Below are 14,314 nucleotides of genomic sequence, written 5' to 3' on the forward strand. Positions count from 1 at the left end.
CTGACATATCGGGGGATTAGCTCAAATGGTAGAGCGCTCGCTTAGCATGCGAGAGGTAGCGGGATCGATGCCCGCATCCTCCAACTGTTTTGTAAATTTACAAAAAAGATAATCTTGTATTGATGAAACACCTTTTGGATTTGGATTTTTTTTAATTGCTCTCTGTATGTTGAAAACCAGTTTGCTGAGAAATGTCATTGTTTTTCCTGAGTGTGCTTTATTTTTCTGTATTCTCTTTGTATTATTATTTTCTGGTGTATTTCCTGTGTAATTGTAAAATGCAGGGCTCCCTTGCAAAAGAGACCTGGTCTCAATAGAACGCCCTGTTACAAAAAAAAAGGAAAAAAACAAACATGTATTCTACCAAGAGGTCGGGAGTCAGGACATCGACGTCTGTGTGCTTATTCTTTGCCTACAGGGATGCTTGCCTGCCTGGTTCAAGTTTTCTGTTCAAACCTGAATCGCTACTCTTGTGGCAGAAATGGGATAATCCCATCCCTGTACTCACAGTATGCTTGCTCTGTAATCACAGTCACTGGTTTGTCAGCAGCCCCCCACATATGTATAGGGATAGTTTCCCGGACCCAGAACAGACTAAACTACAGATAACAGATTACTTCTATCATTTTTGACTAAACCAAATGTAAACCTCGTCCTGGACTGGAACCGGGTGATTTTTAATCCAGGGCTAGGGTCCATGCAATGGCATTTTCATAGATAACAGTATTAGAACATTTGTAGATATACAATAACACACACGTAACTAACTAAAGGATTCAAATGATCAAATGAACACTTTCTAAATTCGCATTCCTCTAGAAATTTGTCTGTTGCTACGAGCTTCCTATTGGTCAATGTCTGTGTGGCGTCTGCATAATTTTTATCCTGTGATTGGTTGTGCACGTGAAGCGCGATGTTTGAATTGGTTGATTCAGTGGAGGCCTTTGAGGGAAGTGTCTAGGCACAAAACAAGGGGCATCGTCAGGTATCATTTCATGGCTAGATAGAGAAAGTTGTTTCTGTTTAAAAGGGTCGTTTTTGGGGAGGTTGCATTTACGAAGATAACTCACCGCGACTGACGAGGTAATTGGATTTACTTTAGAATTAGAGCATTCAATTGATGAAACTAACGTTACCTGAAGCGAAATACCTTTGCTAGATAAATGGCGAACGTTAGCCATTTATCTTGTTTTATGCTAACGTTAATCGGCGCTTGCTAGGTAACGTTAGTGCATTTGAGATTATTATTGTACAATGAAAAGCGCGTTACAAATGTATTTTCTTTTCTTTTGTAAATTACATGCAAGACATTTTAATTAAGAAACGATTTGCTAGGTAACTGTTAGTTACCGGGGCAGTTTAGCTATACAAAGCAGTCAGTCTGTTTGCGTGTACCTGCCAATCACCAAGCCAGCCAATGGGTTGCTTTATGTTGGTTCAAAACTGTTGGCCACGTTTTCAACACTGGAGCAGCAGCCCTGTAGCTAATGAATTCAGATGTCTAAAAATATCAGTAATGGCATCATTTCATTTGGGATTGAGGCATGGAAGTGAATAAATCTAACACGTGAGGTGGGACTTTGTACTTTAAAACACTTTTAGATCTGAAAACAAACTGGGCTAGTTAACCCTCTAGAATAAACACCAGTCTTTTGCAGACCAGCAAACTTGACTTTTGGCCCCTCCAGTCATCCAAGGTTCCCTTGCCTACATGTAACACGTTACAAACATAGCGTGTAGTTCAGTTAGTAGAGTATAACGCGCCAGGGTTGTGGGTTAGATTCCCATGGGGGACTAGTATTAAAAAATGCTTAAAATGTATGCAATCATTACTGTAAGTTTTTAAATGACTAAAATGTAAAATACATATGGATGATGTCAAAAAGAAAGGAGGACCAAGGCACTCTTCATATAATTAAAATGCCTTACAAATAAAGGCATTTTAATTACATTAAGTGCCTTGGTCCTCCTTTCTTTTTGATGACCAATTTACCCCTTTTACCAAACAGCTCCTTCTGTCTACCAAAACCTACTACTGTGTACCTTAGCAGCACTTCCCTTCCTCCCTTTTCTACATATGAAGGTTATTTTAATAAACCTGGAAAACGTGTTGATGTAGATTTCACTCACTCTTGACAGCTCTGTGATCCCAGAATCTCAATTCAGTCACCCAACAGGTTATGGCGTTGTCTATGGCATCTCCGTGTGGAGTCCTGTCTGAAGAGGAAGAGGGGGGCATGGCTGTGTTTGAATCCACGGCAGCTGACATCGGCGGCCTGGTAGGACGACTGAACGAAGTGACTCTGCCTGAGCTCTCCATCATCTCCCCTGGACTAGAACCTCGGCCATCCATCAGAGAGGTGAGGCCTTAGCTCTGACTGAACTCATAACACTGCACTTGAGACACACATTTAAGGTTCCTTTATTACAGGCCTACCAGTACTTGTTTATCAGTGAATGTAATGTCAATAGGATAATTATCATTGTTTTAGTTTACTGCGGCACCTCCCACACATGTGGTGACTTCACCCAGTATAACCAGCGTGTCCAGAGATGCAACCTCTATCATCCCTCAGTGCCTGGGCTTACCTCCACTGTACCCGCACCCCACCCATCTGCACATTATGCCCTGAATCAATTCTACCACGCCCAGAAATCTGCTCCTTTTATTCTCTGCCCCAACGCGCTAGACGACCAGTTTTGCTAGCCTTTAGCCGTACCCTCATTCTGTTCCACGGGTGATGTGGAGGCTAACCCAGGCCCTGCGTGTCCCCAGGCACTCTCACTTGTTGACTTCTGTAATCGAAAAAGCCTTGGTTTCATGCATGTTATCAGAAGCCTCCTCCCTAAATTTGTTTTACTCACTGCTTTAGTACACTCCGCCAACCCTGATGTCCTTGCCATGTCTGAATCCTGGCTTAGGAAGGCCACCAAAAATTCTGAGATTTCCATACCCAACTACAACATTTTCCGTCAAGATAGAACTGGCAAAGGGGGAGGAGTTGCAATCTACTGCAGAGATAGCTTGCAAAGTTCTGTCATACTTTCCAGGTCTATGCCCAGACAGTTCGAGCTTCTAATTTTAAGAATTCATCTCTCCAGAAATAAGTCTCTCACTGTTGCCGCCTGTTAAAGACCCCCATCAGCTCCCAGCTGTGCCCTGGACACCATATGTAAATTGATTGTCCCCCATCTATCTTCAGAGTTCGTTCTGTTAGGTGACCTAAACTGGGATATGTTTAACACCCCAACAGTACTACAATCTAAGCTAGATGCCCTCAATCACACACAAATTATAAAGGAACCCACCAGGTAACAACCCTAAATCCGTAAACATGGGCACCCTCATAGATATTATCCTGACCAACTTTCCCTCCAAATACCTCTGCTGTTTTCAATCAGGATCTCAGCGATCACTGCCTTATTGCCTGCATCCGCTATGGGTCCGCGGTCAAACGACCACCCCTCATCACTGTCAAACACTCCCTAAAACACTTCTCCGAGCAGGCCTTTCTAAACGACCTGGCCCAGGTATCCTGGAAGGATATTGATCTCATCCCGTCAGTCGAGGATGCCTGGTCGTTCTTTAAAAGTAATTTCCTCACCATCTTAAATAAGCATGCCCCTTTCAAAAAATTTAGAACCAGGAACAGATATAGCCCTTGGTTCACTCCAGAACTGACTGCCTTTGACCAGCACAAAAACATCCTGTTGCGGACTGCAATAGCATCGAATAGTCCCCACGATATGCAACTGTTCAGGGAAGTCAGGAACCAATACACACAGTCAGTCAGGAAAGCAAAGGCTAGCTTTTTCAAACAAATGTGCATCCTGTAGCTCTAACTCCAAAAAGTTCTGGGACACTAAAGTCCATGGAGAACAAGAGCACTTCCTCCCAGCTGCCCACTGCACTGAGGCAAGGCGACATGGTCACCACCGATAAATCCATGATAATCGAACATTTCAATAAGCATCTCTACGGCTGGCCATGCTTTCCTCCTGGCTACCCCAACCCCGGCCAACAGCTCCACACCCCTCGCAGCTACTTTCCCAAGCCTCCCCAGCTTCTCCTTCACCCAAATCCAGATCGCAGATGTTCTGAAAGAGCTACAAAACCTGGACCCGTACAAATCAGCTGGGCTAGACAATCTGGACCCTCTATTTCTAAATGTATCTGCCGCCATTGTTGCAACCCCTAATACCAGTCTGTTCAACCTCTTTCGTTTTGTCCGAGATCCCTAAAGATTGGAAAGCTGCCACGGTCATCCCCCTCTTCAAAAGGGGGTGACACCCTAGACCCAAAACTGTTACAGATCTATGTCCATCCTGCCCTGCCTTTCTAAAGTCTTTGAAAGTCAAGTTAATAAACAGATCACTGACCATTTCGAATCCCACCGTACCTTCTCCGCTGTGCAATCCGGTTTCCGAGCTGGTCACGGGTGCCACTCAGCCACGCTCAAGGTACTAAACGATATCATAACCGCCATCGATAAAAGACAGTACTGCGCAGCCGTCTTCATCGACCTGGCCAATGCTTTCGACTCTGTCAATCACCGTATTCTTATCGGCAGACTCAACAGCCTTGGTTTCTCAAATGACTGCCTCGCCTGGTTCACCAACTACTTCTCAGAGTTCAGTGTGTCAAATTGGAGGGCCTGTTGTCCAGACCTCTGGCAGTCTATGGGGGTACCACAGGGTTCAATTCTCGGGCCGACTCTTTTCTCTGTATATATCAACGATGTCGCTCTTGCTGCGGGTGATTCCCTGATCCACCTCTACGCAGACGACACCATTCTGTCCACCTCTACGCAGACGACACCATTCTGTATACATCTGGCCATTCTTTTGACACTTAACTTACCTCCAAACGAGCCTCGATGCCATACAACACTCCGTCTGTGGCCTCCAACTGCTCTTAAACGCTAGCAAATGCATGCTTTTCAACCCACACCCGCTCGCCCGACTAGCATCACTGCTCTGGACGTAGGTGTCTGGCTAGACTGTAAACTCTCCTTCCAGGCTCATAACAAACATCTCCAATCCAAAATCAAATCTAGAATCGGCTTTCTATTCCGCAACAAAGCCGCCTCCACTTACACCGCCAAATTTACCCTAGTAAAACTGACTATCCTACCGATCCTTGATTTCGGCGATGTCATCTACAAAATAGCTACCAATACTCTACTCAGAAAATTGGATGTAGTCTATCACAGTGCCATCTGTTTTGTTACCAAAGCGCCGTATACCACTGCCACCTGTATGCTGTAGTCGGCTGGCCCTCGCTACATATTTGTCGCCAGACCCACTGGCTCCAGGTCATCTATAAGTCTTTGCTAGGTAAAGCTCCGCCCTTATCTCAGTTCACTGGTCACAATAACAACACCCACCCGTAGCACGCGCTCCAGCAGGTATATCTCACTGGTCATCCCCAAAGCCAACACCTCTTGGCCGCCTTTCCTTCCAGTTCTCTGCTGCCAGTGACTGGAACGAATTGCAAAAATCGCTGGAGACTTACATTTCCCTCACTAACTTTAAACATCAGCTATCTGAGCAGCTAACCGATCGCTGCAGCTGTACATAGTCCATCTGTAAATAACCCACCCAATCTACCTACCTCATCCCCATGTTTGTTTTATTTACTTTGCTGCTCTTTTGCACACCTGTATCACTACTTACACATCATCTGCTCATCTATCACTCCAGTGTTAATTTGCTAAATTGTAATTACTTCGCCACTATGGCCTATTTATTGCCTTACCACCTCATGCCATTTGCACACACTGTATATAGACTTTCTTTTTTTCCAATTGTGTTGACTGTACGTTTGTTTATTCCATGTGTAACTGTTGTTTCTGTCACACTGCTTTGCTTTATCTTGGACTTGAGAACTTGTTCTCAACTAGCCTACCTGGTTAAATAAAGAATATGTAGCACAACACTACATTGTGGTCACGGCTTATTTAGACACCTTTCACCACTCTGACTCTTCTGCAACACTTGATACAACTCTTTTTGAAGACAGTGAAGTTGGACAGTGTTTCAGTTTTCCCAGACTGTCATTTGCAATGAGCATTAGGGTAGACTCTAGACAGTTATTTATTGGTTGCGACGCCCTCCAGTGATTTGTCACAAAGCAATGAGACGGGCCATCTTTTCACAAGTGCTTTATTTCACACAAACGTGAATGCTTTATTTTCTGGTCAGATGTTACACAAGCTGTTGGCTAAGGGACTACTCCCTCTAACTGACCTATCAATCCTCTATGACATTTTTTTGCTTGTCATTTGTTCATTCATAAACATTTTGCGCCAGAAACACAGATTTCCATTGGAACGTTCTAAGTGTGTAGCTGATTTACAGAAGGGGGTCAGTGATAGGCCTATAGTATGAAAATGTTCAACAATGCTGTTCATCACAGAACAACAGTACTATCACCACTTTCTGTCCTCTAATATTCAGAAAGCATTGGCAAAGCCTGGGGTGATCAGACAAGGCAGCAATGGTGAGGGGAACACTGACAAAGTGAAGGTGTTTCTGCGTATCCGCCCCCTGACTGAGGGAGAGAAGGAAAGAGGAGAGGAACAGGTACGATCTGCACTCTAAATTCCATCCTATTATCGTCCCATCCTATTCTCCATGTCAACTTTGAAGTACTTGTGAGACGGGTGTTATTTCCCCTCTTCTCATTTCAGGGCTGTGTGTGTGTGCAAAACGAAGAGAGTCTGATGCTCAAAGCCCCCAAAGACTCCCAGAACATGAAGAGTGCAGAGAGGGGAGTCACCCAGAGCATGCACAAATTCAGCTTCTCACAGGTAAACAGTATGACCTTCACACAAGACCTGAGAGATAACTCTACTATGACACGTACCACATTATAATATACACAGATCACAGATGTCTTTTCATATGTACCTCTAGATCTTTGGTCCAGAGACCAAACAGCAGGACTTCTTCGAGAGCACCATGAAGGAGATGGTGAGAGACGTGCTTCGTGGAGAGAGTCGGCTGCTCTACACATACGGTGTCACCAACTCTGGCAAGACCTACACCATTCAGGGTGAGATAGGATTGGTTGTCACCAAGTAACCACAGAAAGCTAGACATTTCCACTATCTTGGTTTAGCTGTTTGCTAAGTATACAGCGGAGATGGGTACCACAAAGTACTGACGTGACCTTTCCCCTGTAGGAGTGGGTCGTGAGGCGGGCCTCCTGCCCCGGGCCTTGGTGTCTTTGTTCAGGAAGTTGCAGGGCCGTCTCTACGGGGCCATGGACCTCAAGCCTGTCCTCTACCAGGAGGTACGCCAGCTGGATGCCGATGAGGTCCGGGATGAGGAGATCCGCAGAGACTCTCTGCTCAAAGAGGTGAGGGAAACAGGAGCACAAATCACTCTGGAATCATTTGTCAACTAAGTCACATGATGCCACGTTCCTCTTCCTGTGTCTTCTCTATCACAGGAGGATGGCATGACTTCTCGGATGCGAGGCGGCACTAGTACCTGGGACAGCGGCATCGGTGGACACTCCATAACCAGCCACATCGCCACCCAGCTAGAGGGTGAGGGCATTCAGACTGTAACATGACTCTGCTCTCTGACGCCTGGTGGGCACTGAAGCCAAGTCTAGAGTTAGACCTATACAGCATTTACACAGCTGCTTTATTATATAGGCATTGGTAGTATGTAGAGTATAATCCTGGAGGTTGAGTGGTCACTGCTCAACACGCCCTTGTCTCCCAGCAGACTCTGACAGTGTGTGTCTGGAGCCAGACAGCCTGTCTCACAGCGGAGGGGAGCAGCTGGAGGAAGGGGTTCAGTTCTCTGTGTGGGTGTCCTTCTATGAGATCTACAATGAGTTCCTGTACGACCTGCTTGAGGCTCCGCCCTGCCTGCAGCCTAAGAAGAGGGCCATCCTGCGGCTGAGTGATGACAAGCAGGGGAACCCTTACGTCAAGGGTAACGCTCACATGCACTAAGAAAACATGCTTGTAGATAAGTCTTATTAATGTTTTTCATTGTAGTTTCACATTACTGACCTTTGTTTTTGTGTTGTGCAGATCTCACCTGGGTGCAGGTCCGCAGTGCAGAGGAGGCTTGGAGAGTGCTCAGGGCTGGCCGGAGGAACCAGAGCTTTGCCAGCACTCACCTCAACCACAACTCCAGTCGCAGCCACAGCATCTTCTCCACCCGGATCCTGCACGTCCACCCAGAGGCTGACCAGGGCCAGGCCACACGTGTCAGCGAGTACGTCCCATCCAGGATTCTCATTCTCCAACCCACTGTCTTATACTGAGTGTTCTGTCTGATCTGACATTGGTGGTGGTAGTAGTAGTAGTGATTCTGTCCCACTAGGCTGTCTGTGACCTAGCATTAGTATAATAGTGAATCTGTCCCACTAGGCTGTCTGTCTGTGACCTGGCTGGCTCAGAGCGTTGTAAGGACCAGCGCAACGAGGAGAGGATGAAGGAGGCCAACAATATCAACACCTCCCTCCACACCCTGGGCCGCTGTATCGCTGCTCTGAGGCACAACCAGAACAACAAGTAGGCCACACACACATCTAAACAAGAGGAATTCATCACATGCTGGTAAATGAAATGCATCCCAGCATTGTACTGTCCAGATGACACGTTCTCCTGTCCCTACAGGTCGCGACCCCCTCAGGTGGTGCCGTTCAGAGACAGTAAACTGACCCGGGTTCTCCAGGGCTTCTTCTGCGGCCGCGGGCGCTCCAGCATGGTGGTCAACATCAACCCCTGTGCCTCCACCTACGACGAGACCCTACAGGCCCTCAAGTTCTCTGCCATCGCCACACAGGTACAAACAGCTCTCACCTTGCAGTTGATAATACAGCCTTGGTTTCAGAGAAATATTCAGTGGGTGTGGTGGTGACCTCTCATCGGTCTCCTCTCTCAGCTGGTCCATGGGCCGTCCACTAAAACCCGGGTGGCCTACATCCTGTCCCTGCTGCGGGAGCCCCAGCCTCACTCCAATGACAGCACTCTGATTGAGGAAGACGAGGACAGTGATGAAGATGGGGACATCACCATGTTTGATTCAGATGTATGTCCTTCGTCCCACTGAATGAAATGTCAACTTGTGTGTGTTGAACCTCAGTGACTGACTGGGTCTGTGCTGTGTTCAGGCTCTGCTGCGGGCCATCGAGGTACTGAAGAGGGAGGTGCAGAGGCAGCGGGAAGAGAAGGAGGTGCTGGAGGCCACCGTCAGAGAGCAGGTGTTCTCTGAGATGATGGAGGTCATCTCTGGCATGGAGAAGGACTTCAGCCAGACCCTGGAGACAGAGAAGGCTCTGATGGAGGAGAGGTTTGAGGACAAGATCAACAACCTGCAGAAAAGCCTCAAGAGATACTACAACCAGGAAATAGAGGTGAGTGATAGGACAGTCTGTAGATTAAGTTATCGGGTCTTTCAGTGGGTTTAGAATAGAGTTTTCTATGCTACAGATGGTTGATTCCTTCCCTCCCATCCTAGGAGCGTGATGAACAGATTGAGGCACTGTCTGCAGCCCTGGAGAAAAAGGGAGGTGTGTCCCTAGCAGAGCCAGCCCCACTCCCCCTCTTCCCACCCCTAGGAGGAGAGGCTGAGGGTCCCACGCCCCGTCGCTCCCAGCGCCTGGCCTCCATAACCACAGGAGAGCTGAGCAGAGTGAGGGCTGAACTGGACCAGTGTCATGCCGAGCTGCTGGAGAAAACACAAGGTAAGAGAAGAGGGAGGACCAGGACAAACGGGAGTGTGGGAAGTCTAGATGATTGATTGGCAAATGACATGGGTCTTTATAACTAACTCTCTTCCAGAACTGAGGCGCGTCCAGGGGCAGCTCACACCACCAGAGCACTCCGACGCCCTGACCAACGCTGCCGACCGCAAGCTGGGGGAGGGCCAGAGGGTTGGTACTCCAGCCAGTGGCGTAGTCTCCTCTCACATTACCCCCGTACCTTTTTGTATTAAACATTATAACCATTGCTGGGATTTTAACATGTTTGTGCCTCTGCTGCAGAACCTGCGTCAGTTGCGTCTGGACCTGCAGAGGCTGGGTCTGAACCTGCAGTCTGGAGAGAGGGCATGCTGCCGTAACACTGGTGGGGAGAGGCTGCGCCATGCGCTCACTGCTGCAGACCACACACTGGCCAAACAGGTACACATCTATAGAATTCAATAGGACTTCATTCCTAGGCGGGGGGGGGGGGGCGACACTTTGTTCTTAGTGATCCGAGGCAGGGGAGGGCTGCTACTAGTTGGTGTGTTTGTCACTTTGAAAAAGCATTTATTCAACTGAATCTGTGGGAGGTAGACTTCGTAGCCCCCCCCCCCCCCCCAGTGTAAAGAAGAGAACCCTGTCCAACCCTCACCCTGTCTACTCCTCTCCCTCAGGACCAGACCCTGGTAGAGCTACAGAACGGCCTGCTGCTGGTCAAGGCTGACCTGAGGAGGAAGGCGGAGACCCTGGCCCAGATGGGTCAGATGCCCCCCTGTGGCTCGGCCTCTGCTACTCCCGGCTCCTGTCAGAAGAGGGGCTGTGGGGCAGCAGGCAACGCTGAGAACCAGCCCCCAGAGAAACGACACTTCTTCCGCTCCCTTTTCCCACAACACACCCCGTCACGAAACGGACAACAGGGACGCCCCCGTGAACCTCAAACCACACCCTACTCACGGATCCTTCGCTCCCGCCAACAGTCCCCTCCCCCAAGTCCCGGCCCCTCTGGCAGGTACAGGGTTACCAAATGCTGACTTTAATTAAAAGTCAGGATGCTGATTTTTATCCTCTACCGTTATGCAAACCAAATTGTAAATCTGTACTATTTTGCAATTGTTTAATGCCTTTTTATTTCAAGTGTTACTACAGTATCTGCACGGCTAAGCTATCTTCCTTAGGAATGCAAAGTTTGTTTTTGTAGTGGACTCTGGTATACCTGAGTATTAAACACAATGCTACAACTTTTCAGTTTCTGATCTGAGAATAAATGTTTGTCAAAATGCAGGGTAACATTTGAGATTCTGGTTGAATGAGGACTGATGCCCATATTACCTCCCTGCTAAAGTGCTGTATGAGTTGTTACTATTAGACATGGTTTCAATTGAATTCTCTAATGTAAAGGTTTTGCTTTCAATGTTTGTCCAGTCTTTCAATATACTTTGGTGCAACAGTAAAATTTATAATAAAAATGCATTCTAAGTAACATTAGCATGCAGTTTCCATTGATTTAATAACACTCAACTGTCAATGGTTCTGAGAATTCTTTCATATTAAAAAGTAGGTGGCAACTGCTGTACCGACATGTAAACATACACATATTTACATTATGTATAAGGGTAGACATTAAAACAGTCTCCCTCGATATGGCATTAAGTACTAATTCACCATAACTGTATGGAACCAACAGGAGATAAGGCAGAGCTGAGATTGTTCCATTAGTCAGTGATGCAGAGCTTTCAGCTAGCCAGTGGTGTGGTGTGTCAGGGGGAGAAGGAGGACAGATCGAGGGGAGACACCCTCCTAACAGGGGTGTTGTTGGAGGACAGCGGTCCAAATAGTTCTGTGGAGGAGGCCTCCATATGGTCTCTGACCTGGGAGATCTGTCTGAGTAGAGCCTTGCCTTCCTCACGAGCCTGTAGAGGGACACCAAAGCAATCAGCCAGCACTATAAATAAATCTGGTCTGCAACTCCAACAGGACTGACACTTTAGCTGTACCGGACAAGCAGTAGATATTTTGATAAGATGGACACTTTTTCCCCCCATGAACAACAGTTCAACTGGAGGCAGTGCTTACGTCATTGTAGTCACAGCAGCGTTGTGCACACAGTGAAGCCTCATCATAAAGTTTGTTCTTGAAGTAGTACTGGCCAAGGTAACGCAGGGCCGTGCTCACCTCTGCATGCTCCAGCTGCTCCTGTAAGCACAGATGCACACAAACCTTTCACTAACTCCAGGTGCATTACGGAAACCGTTTACAGTTGAGGAAGCAAACTGAGCACAACGAGTTTCCATTGAACAAAGTCAGGTAGGTCTCTGTTTGAATAAACGTTATGCTACAGAATCGGCATAATGAATATGCCCCCAGCTGTGCCGACACAGGGGGACTGGTCCTAGAGACTGACTCAATGATACAAACATTCCTTAAAACATACAATAACCCACATAACAATTTGGCTCAATACTCCAGCATTTGATTTGAGATAAAATGTTTTATATGAAGTGACAGCACACAATGTTATCTTTTATTAGAGGGTATTTTCATACATATGTTTTACCGTTTAGAAATTAAAATACTTTTTATCTAGTCACCCTATTTGAAGGCATAAATATTTGGACAAATTCACCTATTGTGAATAAAATTGTAAGAAGTTTAGATTTGGTCCCATATTCCTAGCGCGCAATGACTACATTAAGCTTGTGAATACAAACTTGTTGGATGCATTTGCACTTTGCTGTTTTTGATTATGTTGTGACCAATAGAAATGAATGGTAAATAATGTGTCATTTTGGAGTAACTTTTATTCTAAATAAGAATAAAATATGTTTCTCAACACTTCAAATAAAATGTTATTTGTCACAATGTGGATGCTACCATGATTACAGATAATCATGAGTGAGAAAGTTACTGACCAGGTTTCTATCCAACCTTTATGAGCTTGAACTACATCTGATAAAAAAATAAAGTCATGACAGGCCTGATGGAAACAGCAAAATGTCGGGAAAACTTTCCAAATGTCGACAAAATTAAAGACACTAGACAAGGAGGGGTCTTTTTGTGTCTGTCACGCAATATGGAGTGTGATCCTCCCACTATGACCCTGGAAAGCATAACATTTATTAGATTCCAGATTATAAATTAATGTATAAACTTCACAGGGTGGTGACAGTGCACAGTGAGGAGCTTGATGCTCCTGCCAATAAATAGAGGGTCTTATTCTGGTGACATGATGATCAATGCTTGGCTGCTGTTTGACAAATAATCTCATCATGTAGGTAGCCTACCCTACTTTGCGAGCTGTTGGCTAGAGCGCAACATGCCAAGACCAGAGTGGGCACAGAGTGGGCTATATAAACGCAACATTTTGTGTGACAAAACCATCAGAGTTGTAAATGCGATGGAAACCAATTAAACTTCTTTTTTTTTATCCGGTACATTGAAATTTAACCGCAAAAGTCATTTTTATGTGCACTACGTCATCACGCACAAACCTGGCTACAGATGCAAAGATAATGCCCCCAAAACATGCTAACCTCTCACCATAACCAATAACGGGATGTTTTTCTTGGGGGTATGATATTTATATCTCTGTAACTTTCTCACCTATCATTATTCACAATTCATTCATGATTATCCACAATCCTGGTAGTATCCACATTAAAATGTAGAAGTGTTCAGAAACATTCTATTCTTATTTACAATAAAAGTTACTCCGAAATGACAATACATTTTTACCATTCATTTCTATTGGGCACAACATAATCCAAAACAATGTGCAAATGCATCCAACAAGCTTGTAGAGCCACTAGTTTAATGTAATGTAGCCATTGCATTCTAGGAATGTGGCCAAATACCATACTTAAAACACTAAGTGAATTTGTCCAAATACTTATGACAACTTCAAATGGGGTGACTAAATACATAAAGTCCTTCCATTTCTAAACTGTAAAACAGATAGGGTGCATTCGGAAAGTACTCAGACCCCTTGACCTTTTCCACTTTGTTACATTACAGCCTTATGCTAAAATGTATTAAATAGTTTTTTCCGCCTCATCAATCGACACACAAAACACTCATAATAACAATGAAAAGAAATTGAAATATCACATTTACATACAGTACCAGTCAAAAGCTTGGGCACACCTACTCATTCAAGGGTTTTCCTTTATTTTTACTATTTTCTGCATTGTAGAATAATAGTGACAACATCAAAATAAAAAAAGTACACATATGGAATCATGTAGTAACCCAAAAAGTGTTTGGTAAAAGACCAAGTCCAAATTATGGCAAGAACAGCTCAAATAAGCAAAGAGAAACAACAGCCCATCATTACTTTAAGACATGAAGGTCAGTCAATCCAGAAAATTTCAAGAACCTTTAAAGTTTCTTCAAGTGCAGTCACAAAAACCATCAAGCTCTATGATGAATCTGTCTCTCATGAGGACCGCCACAGGAAAGGAAGACAGAGTTACCTCACAGGATAAGTTAATTCTTTACTAGCCTCAGAAAATGCAGCCCAAATAAATGCTTCACAGAGTTCAAGTAACAGACATCTCAACATCAACTGTTCAGAAGAGACTGCGTGAATCAGGCCTTCATGGT

General features: G+C 45.4%; 2 protein-coding genes and 1 non-coding gene across 3 annotated transcripts in view; 2 read left to right on the forward strand and 1 right to left on the reverse strand.

The window, feature by feature from the left end:
- Nucleotides 1–10: 10 nt before the first annotated feature.
- trnaa-agc (transfer RNA alanine (anticodon AGC)) lies at nt 11–83 on the forward strand. Its single transcript has one exon. It is a non-coding gene; the product is annotated as a tRNA-Ala (tRNA).
- Nucleotides 84–923: 840 nt separating this feature from the next.
- kif20a (kinesin family member 20A) lies at nt 924–11,200 on the forward strand. Its single transcript, XM_055935297.1, has 17 exons — nt 924–1,083; nt 2,167–2,360; nt 6,460–6,585; nt 6,693–6,812; nt 6,919–7,057; nt 7,188–7,363; nt 7,457–7,556; nt 7,741–7,953; nt 8,055–8,241; nt 8,397–8,540; nt 8,646–8,814; nt 8,914–9,060; nt 9,143–9,385; nt 9,490–9,715; nt 9,813–9,904; nt 10,016–10,153; nt 10,390–11,200. Exons 2-17 carry the CDS (start codon nt 2,181–2,183, stop codon nt 10,744–10,746), a joined length of 2,757 nt encoding a protein of 918 aa, XP_055791272.1. The 5' UTR covers nt 924–1,083; nt 2,167–2,180; the 3' UTR covers nt 10,747–11,200.
- The window catches only part of LOC129863363 (cell division cycle protein 23 homolog), a 13,568-nt gene continuing 10,069 nt past the window's right edge, over nt 10,816–14,314 (reverse strand). The window contains exons 15-16 of the mRNA XM_055935298.1: nt 11,789–11,908; nt 10,816–11,625 (exon numbers count right to left, since the gene is read on the reverse strand). Coding sequence (XP_055791273.1) covers nt 11,473–11,625; nt 11,789–11,908 — 273 coding nt within the window. The 3' untranslated portion in view covers nt 10,816–11,472. The remainder of the gene's footprint in view (nt 11,626–11,788; nt 11,909–14,314) is intronic.

The sequence above is a fragment of the Salvelinus fontinalis genome, chromosome 10, assembly GCF_029448725.1.
Source record: "Salvelinus fontinalis isolate EN_2023a chromosome 10, ASM2944872v1, whole genome shotgun sequence".
NCBI classification, from domain to species: Eukaryota; Metazoa; Chordata; class Actinopteri; order Salmoniformes; family Salmonidae; genus Salvelinus; species Salvelinus fontinalis.

What these genes read in the sequence shown, in the direction of transcription:
- kif20a (XM_055935297.1), top strand. Translation starts at nt 2,181, where the DNA reads ATGGCGTTGTCTATGGCATCTCCGTGTGGAGTCCTGTCTGAAGAGGAA. An exon ending in CTCGGCCATCCATCAGAGAG is followed by an intron (nt 2,361 to 6,459) that starts GTGAGGCCTTAG and finishes TCTAATATTCAG; the next exon opens with AAAGCATTGGCAAAGCCTGG. An exon ending in ACAAATTCAGCTTCTCACAG is followed by an intron (nt 6,813 to 6,918) that starts GTAAACAGTATG and finishes ATGTACCTCTAG; the next exon opens with ATCTTTGGTCCAGAGACCAA.